General features: G+C 60.6%; 1 protein-coding gene and 1 long non-coding RNA gene across 4 annotated transcripts in view; one reads left to right on the top strand and one right to left on the bottom strand.

Moving 5' to 3' along the window:
* The window catches only part of DNAH17 (dynein axonemal heavy chain 17), a 103,275-nt gene that overhangs the window by 24,259 nt on the left and 68,150 nt on the right, over positions 1–10,866 (bottom strand). For both annotated transcript variants that reach the window (XM_058704186.1, XM_058704185.1), the window contains 7 exons: positions 10,620–10,811; positions 5,929–6,195; positions 4,748–4,909; positions 3,061–3,294; positions 2,536–2,700; positions 997–1,092; positions 625–842 (listed from right to left, as the gene is read on the bottom strand). In XM_058704186.1, coding sequence (XP_058560169.1) covers positions 625–842; positions 997–1,092; positions 2,536–2,700; positions 3,061–3,294; positions 4,748–4,909; positions 5,929–6,195; positions 10,620–10,811 — 1,334 coding nt within the window. The remainder of the gene's footprint in view (positions 1–624; positions 843–996; positions 1,093–2,535; positions 2,701–3,060; positions 3,295–4,747; positions 4,910–5,928; positions 6,196–10,619; positions 10,812–10,866) is intronic.
* Positions 2,587–4,004, top strand: LOC131497690 (uncharacterized). Of its 2 annotated transcripts, none has more exons than XR_009255095.1 (3): positions 2,587–2,726; positions 2,968–3,147; positions 3,260–4,004. It is a non-coding gene; the product is annotated as an uncharacterized LOC131497690 (long non-coding RNA). The 2 variants fall into 2 exon arrangements; XR_009255094.1 differs by having other exon boundaries at positions 2,968–3,153.

The raw sequence follows: 10,866 nt of genomic DNA, 5'->3' as shown, positions 1-10,866 counted from the left end.
CGTGGGGGAACGGGCGCCAGCGAGGAGGCTGAGCGCGCGTCCACCTCCCGGTGGTGGAGGCCCCTTGGCGGCATTTGTTTTGCTCCCCCCGCCCGCCCCTCCGCAACACGGGCCAGCCCGCCGGGTCTGCCCCTCCAGGTGTGGCGCATTTACGGTGACAACAGCGGGGAGCAGAAAACACGCACGACGGGGCCCGAGTCAGCGGATGCACACGGCACGCGTGTGTGCGTGCGTGCGTATGTGTGTGTGCAACTGCTCTCGCCTCTAGGGGCCCTGGTGGCGTTTCTCGTGGTCCTGTGGGCTGTGTGACGGGTTGTTAGACCCTCCCGTGCGCTGTTGTGGATTTTGAGCCACGGGCCTTTCCGCCTGCGCTGACTCCTTCCGGTGGGGAAGGAAGAGGGTGCTGAGGTGCCCCAGGACCCGGGTGCGGCCACGTTTCCCCAGGCCGCCCCCCCGCCAGCTCCGGGGGGCCCACCTCGCTGCACACGGCCCGAGGCCCTGCCCCACCCCTGCCGGCACAGCCTTCCCCTGGGAACAGGTCTCTGGCCGGGGTGGGCGGGAGGGGCCCCGGGGGACCCTGGCACCACTGTGCTGAGCTGTGCAGTGCGGCCGAGCCTGACTCACTTAAACGCCTTCAGGCAGGCCTCGGGGATGTGCTCCTTGTCAAACTTCTTCAAGGAGTCCAGGAACGTGTCCACTTTGCCCATCATGATTTTGGCCGCTTTCCAGCTCTTGTCCTTGGGGATCTTGCCCCCCGGCGCGGTCAGGATCATGACGGCGGCCGTGACGTTGACCACGGCGTCCGGGGGTGACCCGAAGGACTTCAGCTCGGTCAGGTTGTTCTGAAGATGACAGATGGGGAGCACCTGAAAGGGGCCCGCAGGCCCCGGGACCACCCTGGGAAGCTTCCACAAGCCTGCAGCCGCTCGCACACGCACACCACGGCTTTCTCCTCCACTCTGGCCGGTCCGTTTCTTGCTCCTTCCCTTCCCGCACCTTATTCAGCGTGTCGAGAGCTTCCTGCGCGGCCAGCAGGGCCGGCTCTGCCTTGGCCAGGTCCGTTTCACATGCCTTTTGTTTCTCTGTGACATTCTGGAAGGAAGCCACGCGGGAAAGATCAGCGCAGGGATTGGTGGGGGCTGCGTGTGAGAGCGTGTGTGTGGGTGTGTGTGTGTAGCCCTGGGCAGCAGCGAGAGCACGGACGGAAGTGAGGAGGGTGCTGTGCCCCGTGCTCCCCTTCATGCCCGGGAGGTCACTGGTCACCGCCTAGAGCCCGCCTTTCTCTTCTCCACCCCTCTGCCCCTGCCCCTCAACAGGTTGGAATGAGCCATGGGGGTGGCAGACTTGGGGTTCTGGAATGGCCCCCGCTTCCGGGACCGACAGCGGTTAATGTCCGGCACCCGTCCCTCTCCAGCCCCTGCATCCAGAAACGGCCCCCGCGAGGGTGCTCCGGGGAGGAAGGCCCGGGTGCTATCCCCGGGTTAGCCTGCCCAGCCAGCGCCTTCCACGCCCGTTCCTGTGGTCGTGCCCCAGGTTGTTCTTAAAGTCGGGGGCAGGATGCACTCTCCACGGGGTGCCTTGCAGAGAGACCCTCTCCTTTCTGTCCTCGTCCTCTGCACCCAGCAAAGCCCCCAGCCCCTACTGGCTCCTTCCTGATGGACACCACGCGGCTACTGGTCTCTGTGCTCGGCACCCAGAGACTCGGAGGGGTTCTTCCCGATCCGGGGAGCGAACGCACAGGTGCATGAACACGTTCTCACTTCCTTACGGGGAGGGCGAGCCAGACCTCCGAACTGTTCCAATTTGGAGAAATCACACACTGGCGCTAAGAGACAGTAAGGCCTCAGAGCCAGTGGCGGGGGCTCCTCGTGGCCCAGGTCTCTTGGGGTGAAGGTGCTGCCTCGGCGGGCTAACCCGGGGGCACCACCCGGGGCTTCCTCCCCGGGGAGCACCCCTGACCCCGGGGTTGGTCATTAAGAGCCACACGTGGTATCAGACGGGCAGGTCACAGAGTTTGGGGTGTGGATGTGGGTCCTGACTGCCACTCCCTAGTTTCGAGACCCCGGGCACGTTGCTGACCACCCTGAGCCTCAGAGGGTTGTGGTTCTGCAGCTCCTGCCGCCCCACCCGGCCCAGGGACCTCGGCACCTCTGGGGAGCTCCTGGCACAGGGTCTGAGGACCAGGGCCCCCATCCAAGGGCGGGGCGCTTCTCAAACCTTAATGTGCTCACAGGTCCCTGGCATCTTGTTAAAATGCAGACCTGATTCAGCAGAGCTGGGCCGGGGCCCGAGAACCTGCGTCTCTTACCAGCTCCTGGAAATGCCACCAAGGTGGCCTGGGGACAGACGGCACGGCTCCAAGAGGAGACGGCCCTCCTCTGAGCTGGGAGAGATGCCCCCTCAGGGGGCTTCCTGCAGGTCTGGGAGCCCTCCCGGCCTTTGCCTGGGCCCATGGGAGATACTGACCACTCAGGGGAGGCCTGGCCTGGCATAGCCATGAGCCACAGCCCACGGAGGCCCCGCGTGTCCGCACACCTTGTTGATGACCTCCACCTTGGCCTCCTCCTCGTCCGCAATGGCTTTCTCTTTGCTGACCTTCTCGGTTTCCACACCCACCACCTGGATCAGCTTGTCGGCATTCTCGTTTTTCTGCTTGAGCTCAGCCTCCTGAATCGCCAGCTTGGCTTTTAAGTCATCCACCTCGGGGAGGAGATGCCAAGAGACGGGTGAGCTTGGGCCCCGGGGCCACGACACAGAGCGGGAGGGGGTGCGGGGAGGCAGTAAGTGATAGGGTGGCCTCGGTGCAGGGCGTCCTGGAACGGGCACGTCACAGACGCGCCAGACTGGACGCACGAATCCCGCCCGGCTCGGCCGACATGAAGCACCCAACATAGCGTCAGCACTGCGAAAGCATTTTGAACCCGTTTTGTTGTTGTTGTTGTTGTTGTTTTTGTTTTTGTTTTTAAGTATTAAAACCCACGCGTCCTTTCTGGCGTGAGAATGGACGTTTCTCTAAGGCCGGAATCCCGTTCCTCCGACTCGGGGAAGGTTCTTCCCTACCTGGGACGCTGTGCTCTGCAGTTTCATCAGGCCGTTCTCCAGCCTCTCGATCTTGGCCACCAGCTCCATTCTCTTCCTGGCCAGCAGGTTCTGGTAAAGTTTGATCTGCTCCAGGAAGGTTTTGGGGGTGGTGTAGTTGTAACGCCTCTCGGTGGCCAGGTACAGCCTGGACATCTCGTTGACCGTTGTGTGCACGTAGGCTATGAAGAGACTGATGGAAGCCTTGACATCTCCCTGCAAAGGCAAGATGGGCCGTTGGTTCCCTGTCCCCTGGCGGGAGCGACCCCACCCCGGTGGGGGCCCTGGAGGAGCCCCGGGAGGAATGGGGGCCGTCAAGACAGCAATGCCTGTGCAGGCCGTCGTGGGCGCTTGGTGACATTGTACCAGCAAGGGTCTGGCTCAGTGCCAGGGACGCAACATGGCTTGACTCCCGTGATCACCTCTCTCTGATTCACGCCCGCCCATACCTGGGAGAGCGCAGGGCCCGACGGTATGTTTGAGTGACCTGGGCCATCCAGTAGGCATTTATTGTGCGAAGGGTCCTACGCTGGGTCCTGCTTCCCACGGCAGGGTCACAGCCACCACCGTCTGGGTCCACCCCATCTGCCTGGGCGCCTGGTCCCAGGAATTGTCCAAGCCATGCCAGCCGTGATTCAAGGTAATTTGGAAACGTGTTCTCCCTGACACGTGCTGCCTCAGCATCTGCCCTGTGGCCCTCGCTGGTGCCAGCCGTGGGGGCCTTTCCCCGATTTTAGGGGGGGGGGCTGGAAACCCCACATCTGTGCCCCAAGCAAAGTGTGGGAAGGGCCCATCCCAGAGTAGGTGCTCTAGCAATGACCAGCAGGAGATTTTACCCACCTTTCCCACCAGGCCCACGGTTAACTTCAGGTTCGGTACTTAGTAACTGAATATGTGTCCAAAATAAAACAAAACATGATAACCAAGTGTGACTTATCCTAGGGCTCCTCGTTTCCCCCACTGGCTGGGTCAGGGTTTAATGGCCATTTCTAGGCCAGCAGTTAGCTCAAACAGTGAACGTGGGCACCGTCTTTCGATGAAAGAAACGGCCTGCAAAAGACAAGCAGACTGACTTCCCCATCTCAGCCGTCCTGGCCTGTAGAGGAGAAGGGCCAGGGCACAGGGGAGGGGGCAGCCCCGGGCAGGGCTGTGCCGGAGCCCGAGACCAGAGTAAGTGTGGGCCTCTGTGCACGCTTACCAAGTAAACACAGGCTCCCCAGGCAGCCCTGATCAGGCACTACGTTTAAAGCCTGATCTGCTCAGTCTGTTTGTACCCCAGTGTCAACCCTCCTGCCCCAGCCCCGTGGGGCCGTGGCCTCAGGGGAGGGTACTCCAAGCTGGCAGAAACGAGAGTCTGGGGGCACAGCAATGCAGGACGTGAAAAACAACCAGAAACTTATCATCGTTTGCGATTTTGATCAATTTTGATATTCGTTCATTGTGAATTATTCGGCATTAATTTGCATGGTTAAAAGAACCACATTAAGACATCACTGATCTTGACTGCTTGAAGTTACTCCCTCCCTTCTCTTAAATTTTGCACCAAGGCGAGTCCTTACTTGCCTGGAGGCAGAGTGCGTGGGGTCCCCCTGTCCCACGCAGCAGACCCTCCCGGGTCTGTGAGCCCCAGTACAGGGGGCGGCAGAGGGGGCCGTGCCCAGTGACTCACCTGAATGCCCTCCGTTTCCTCGAGGAAGCGTGCACTCACGGACACCAGGGCATCTTCTGGCCACTCGTGGAACCAGTTGATGGCCGTGCAGTTGACAATGGCGGGGAATTTTCTTGCCCGCACACGCAGGACGGAGCCCACGGGAGAGAAACACAGGATCACCTAGAGGCGGGACACAGAGGGGCAGCTCATTGGTCACGGTGCTGCTGAGGCCAGAGCCTGCCAGTCCGGCAGAAAGCTCCTTCGGAAGGAAAGCTCTCTGTGTCGTCCGTTTCGGGTGTCCACAGAGAGCACCCGGGGTTCCGGGTTTGCATCACAACCGATAAATGATCCACTGCACGCCTCTCGTGAGGGATGGAGAAGTGTGCAGGTAAGGCCCTCTGTCACGGCCGCCGCAAAGTGGGGGAGAGAAAGGCAAGATGAAGGACAGAGTGGGGAATGAGCATCCAGGCCGGGCAGATAAGGCCCAAGGACAGGGCCGGCCTCCTCCAGGCCTCCAAGAAGATGGCTAATCCCCAGACAGTCCGGGACTCTCTGGGACCCCAGCTGTTCATAGGTGCTATGCAAACAGGCCCTGGGGTCCCTTTGGCTGGACTGGGAAAAGCCTCAGCCCTGTGGGCCCCTCCTCATTCTCCTTCCACGGGGATCCTGGGCTGGCTCATTGGAAGTGGCCGTTCGACCGGAGAAAAGCCGGGCCGGGCACGGGGAGCATCCATCAGGGGCTCCTTCAGCCCCCAAACAATGTCTACTGGTCAGACTGTGTGACCCAGCAGGTTCTAGAAGAGCTACTGGGCTGAACCCTCCCAGAGGGCAGCACCATCTGGGTCAGGGGGGCAGCTGCCCCTTCTGGATGCTGACAGAAGGGAGAAAAGGACCCAAAGTGCCCTCAGTCCAGTGGGGTAGTTCAGCCCAGTTTCCCTAAGAAAGAACGTTGAAGGTCAAGGCTTACTTCCTCATCTATTTACACCCGTGTGTGTGTCGGGGGGTAGAAAACGCTTCTCTTGGCCACGAGACACCTCCGTCGGCTCACGTCCACCGCTCAGCCCCACCGTCCTCTCCGATGGGCCTTCCTCGTGCGAAGGGGGAGCAGCCCCTCCACCCCCCACCCGACTCCGCACGGAGGAAAGGACCTGAGCCCCGCGCCGGGCCCCCCGGGATGCTGCGAAGACGCGAGCTCCCACCTTAAGCTGCCTGCGCACTTTGTCAATGAAGAATTTCCAGCATGTTTCCCGAGTGTCGTTCATGCCGACAGACTTCACTTGGGGTCGCATAGAGGAGATGATGTTCTCCAACTCGTCGTCCGTAAACAGCCCCGGTATCTCCCCTGAGGCCAGCAGGTCGTTGATCAGCACCAGAAACTGCTCTTCGGCCACCTGGGAGTCTGTCATCAGGAACACCGAGGGGACATTCTTCACAGCTGACTTTATGTACTGTGCACCCAGGTCAACCTGGACGCAAGGAGAACACGCCGGGGGTCGGTCACGGGGACGTTTGCTTGGAGGCGTCCCCCACAACCACCCGGGAGGGGACAACCGGGGATCAGCTTTGTGAGCAACGTGCGCGGTCTGTAGAAGGGGACCCAAAACCTTGGGCGGGAAGCCATGCTCGCAGTGCCCACGCGGGCAGAAGCAACCCAAGTGTCCGTCGGCCAACAAACGGACAAAGGTGGCCTCTCCATATGATGGATTATTGAGGCTTCAGCAGGAAAGACATCCTGACACCTGCTGCAACCCGGATGTGCCTGGGGGACGCGACTCCCGTCCGCAAACGACAAATACTGTAGGATTCCACTGGCAGGAGGCCCCTGGGGTGGTCAGGTTCATACAGACAGAACGTAGCGGGGTGGGCGCCAGGGGTGGGGACTTCGTGTTTCAGTTTGGGAAGACGGAGACGGGGGGTGGTGGTTATAAACCAGTGTGGGTGTGCTCAATGCCCCTGACCTGTATGGTGACAACGGTAAATTTTGTGTTGTGCGCACAGTTTACTACCGAGAAAAGATAAAGGGGGGGGAGCCCTCAAATAGAGATCCCAAAGGAGGTCCTCAGTAAATGCACCACGGGCTCAGGTCTGGAGCTCAGTGCCAGGAGGACACCGCTCAGAGCGATCCCTACACGGAGCGAAACGCCTGTCCCGTCCCTACTAGGATTTAAAGAAACAGCCGCACGAAACGACTATGCTCATTCTGGAAGCATCCGTGAAGGAGACTAGTAAAAAGGAGAAAGAAAAAACGCACGTGTCAGAACGGTATGAATACCTTCCGTTTCTTGAAGAATGTGCCCCCTTACATGCGACAGATGTAAATGTCCGTTCGAAACGTCTGTTGTCCAGGTACTAATGTGAATTTGCAGGGTTTGATGACCTACTACGTGTAATGTCTAATTTTTCTTTGAGACCGATGGGCCCGTGTAGTCGTTTCAAAGGCTTTAAAACGGGCCAGTTGGAGGCATCCCGTGTGGCTCAGTGCTGCCCTCTGGCAGCGGCCAGCCTCCCTGGCGTCTCTGTCCGGACAGAAACATTACCAAGGTCCTTAGCTGGAGGGGGTGGTGGTGGAAAGCAAGCCCCAAGTTCCACGTGTTTGACAACTTAGCACGAAAGCGAGGGGAGGTCCTGAGCTAGAAGAGGAGGGCCACACCGGTGGGGTTCGGGCAGGGGCAGGGGCAGGGGTGCAGGCTGAAGGAGCCTCAGAGCTAGGAGGAAGGCTCTCCTCATCTTGCCGCCCCACTGAACCCGTGGTTGGAGATGTGTCTAAATCCAGAGGCCTGAGCGTGCGCGGCCCGGCTGTCACCCCAAGGGAGGTGGCGGAGGGCAGCGGGTCTGTGAGTGGGAAGGCAGCTTCTGGGGCGGGGGTGGGGTCGGCAGGATGCCACGGAGGGCCCTTTCTTCCTGCAGGTGGGAGCCACTGGGTGCATAGCTCTAAAGGTTCCCCAAGTTCAGATTCCAAGTCTGGCCCGACTGGCTGAGGCACGCAAAGCTAACTGTATGGCTGTCCAGGTCAGGGTGGAAGTTTCTGGAAAGACTGAAGGCCTAGGAATGGGGATAAGGGGCTCCTCCTGACCCAGCTGCTCCCCCTCCTGCCACGTCTGGTTCTGTGGCTCCTTCCCATCAGCCCACAGGTGCTCCGCTGCTCGGCCGGCCGGCTCTCTCCTCGGTGCCCCCAGGAGAGCCCCCGGGGCTGTCCCTCCTCTGGCACATCCCTGTCCTGCCCTGCCTTGGCTCTGCCCCGCCGTCTCAAAGCTTCACCCCTCTGACCCTGGCGGCCACACCTGCCCTCATGCGGCCTCGGCCCTGTGTGTTCTCTCTTGCCCGTCCCTCACTCCCACCCTCTTAGGCTGCTGGTCCCGTCCTGGGGTCCCCACCTCCCACCTCCCAGCACTTCCCAGCCCCCCAGCACGTCCTTCCTCTCCCCCAAATTCCTCAGATGCCCGTGTATGAGGAGCGGCATCATGTAGGTTCCTCCCGGCTGTCCCCTGGGCCCCCAGCCCAGATCCGCCCCGGCCTCATTTGCGGCCTGGCGGAGGGCACCACCCTGCTGGGCGCCGCTCCGGGTGCGGACGTCACGGTCAGCTCCCAAAGCTCGGGTGCCTGCGGGTCCCTTCCCCACTCGCCCCTCGTTGACAAGGAGGTCAGTGATCACCCGCGTTCAGGGGGAGTCTAGGGGTTGGCGTTGGTGGAGGGGAGCACACGCTCCCATCTCTGGCTGGGAGGCCCCCTAAGCTGCTTATTATCATCAGACCATGATAGCTGGGCCCTGACTCAACTTCCGGGGTTCCCCATCAGGTGTGTCCCTCCTCTCCGGGCTATGACTCAGGCTTTGGGGGAGCATCCCACAGGAATACAAACAGGGCAGCTCTGGGGCCCGGAGAGTGGGGAGCCCAGCGAGGCCCCGCCCCCCTACTCCCTCCTGTGCAGGCAGAGCCCTGGCGGGTGGGGGCACCCCTAGACTGCCCCTCAGGTCTCTCCCTTCCCGCTCCCTACACGGCCCGGTCCCAGCCCCTGTGGGGCACGAGGCTTTTCTGCACCTCCCCACCGCTCACCCCGCGGCACTCTCTGTGGTCCTCAAACCGCCCTCCATTTTGTTCTGGGACCTTCCCAGGTCTTGGTTCTCTCTGCTCAAACACTTGATGGCATCTCGTTTCCTGGGGACCACGTCCAGGATTCTCCACAGTGTCCCTTGGGGGCGGTTCCTGACCCCTTTCCTGCCTCTAACCTCCAGCGGGCATCCACAGCTTATGGTACGGACCGTGTAACGACATCCCATCACTAACGGCACAACACAAGCCCCGTCAGCCCACTTTGTCTCCTTCTTTACTTCTGAACCACAGCAGCTGCTCAATAAGTGATAGCAGACGGTTAGCACCAGCCGGCTCGCAGTGGGTGTTGAGGGCACAGTCCTCAGATCGCCTGTAAGAACGCTGTTCAGACTCAACACTCACAACTGGCCCTAAAGTGAGGTGCCAGGGACAAAATCCACACGGCGACAGACACTGGGATGCAATCGTAAAAATAAACCAGTATGTGGGGCGCCTGGGTGGCTCAGTCGGTTAAGTGTCCGACTTTGGCTCAGGTCATGATCTCACGGTTCATGAGTTCAAGCCCTGCATTGGGCTCTGTGCTGATGGCTCAGAACCTGGAGCCTGCTTCCGATTCTGTGTCTCCCTCTCTCTCTGCCCCTCCTCTGCTCACACTCTGTCTCTCTCTCTCTCTTTCTCTCTTAAAAATAAGTAAACATTACAAAAAATAAACAAACCAGTATAACGTGGTTGATAGATTAGAAACTTTTCAGCGGAGAAAACCCAGTGAGATGATACAGCTCAGAGGCGAGGGTCCTAAAGGCCGTCGAGTGCACCCGGGAAATCAGAGTGAACTAACTTGACCGGCTAAGCTGCGAGCTGGTCCAGTCCAGGAGGCGGTGTAGCCCCGGTAGGAAGACCTTTCCCTTAACGCAAGGACCTAAAAATACATTGGCTAGTCCTTTGCTAGAAAGAGTAGAATCCCCTGGGGACAATGCCAAGGACAGAAGCCACATGCTTGTCCAGAGGTTGTGGTCCCTGGCAGAGCCGGCAGGGCTGAGAATTAGCACCCCGTCCCCACTGTTGTTCCAAGGGTCTCTGCCAGCGGACCACCTCCTCCCGCAGAGCATCCCAGGGCGCTGTGCCCCAGCAGGGCTCCAGGTCACCCCGCTAAAGCTGCCCACCAACGACCCTCAGGGTCCTCAGGGCCCCGTGCAGTGGGGAGGGTCCCCGCTGGGTCCGGCCTGCAGAAGCGGCCCCCGGCACCAACGCAGAGAGAGATGCGCCCCCTGTAATGCGGTCGAATCAGTTTCAGTTCTAATCTGAAGCAGGACGCCGATTTGCTCTGGGCCACTCATGTCTGATGAGCACAGTTCCCCGGCCAGAGCAAACTTTCGGGAAAAAGAAATCAATGAAAAGCCTCCGCGGCACGTCTTGGTGATGGGAGACCTGTTGACACTAATGTTTATTTGATTAATTCAAAAAGCGGCCTGGCAGGATCCAAGTTCGTAGTCAGATACGGAGTAACCGCCCGGAATTCTTTACTCTGGGGACCCGGGGAACGACACAGAACAACTCGGCGACCAGGGGCAAGAACCGGGTCCCGCTGCTGCTGTGCTGACCCTACAGACTCCAGGCCGGCGGGGACGGGGACCCGCACGGCCTCTCCCCTGGGCCACAGGGGCGCGGGCGCTGGTGGAAACACGTGTCCCGGCCCTTACTCCCTCCGACGAGGACCCTGCAGGGACATTTACTTTCTGTGTCCCGGGGGCCTCTTTTCGGACCGGCGCGTGGTCAGAGTTTCCCTGCCCCCCGCCTCCTCCCCTTCCGCAGGGGCGGCTCGTCAGAAAGCCACGTCTCACCTTGAGGTCTGGGATCCCATAGCCCTTCCTGAGGCTGATCTGGAACACGTCTAGCGCGCTGATGTAGGCGGCCAGGCGCGAGAGGCTCTGTTTCCCGCTGCCTCCCACGCCCACCAGCAGGGCGTTCCCACGGGGCGACTCCAAGATGCGGTTGATTTTGCAGACGTGAGCCACCGCGTCTTCGAACAGCACCTGCCGAGAGCCGAGAGGCTTCTTGGCATCCCGGGGCGCGCGGATGCGGCTCCGG

Source organism: Neofelis nebulosa, chromosome 16, assembly GCF_028018385.1.
Source record: "Neofelis nebulosa isolate mNeoNeb1 chromosome 16, mNeoNeb1.pri, whole genome shotgun sequence".
NCBI classification, from domain to species: domain Eukaryota; kingdom Metazoa; phylum Chordata; class Mammalia; order Carnivora; family Felidae; genus Neofelis; species Neofelis nebulosa.
Note: the sequence above shows the minus strand (reverse complement) of the source record. Positions and strands in the feature narration are given on the sequence as shown.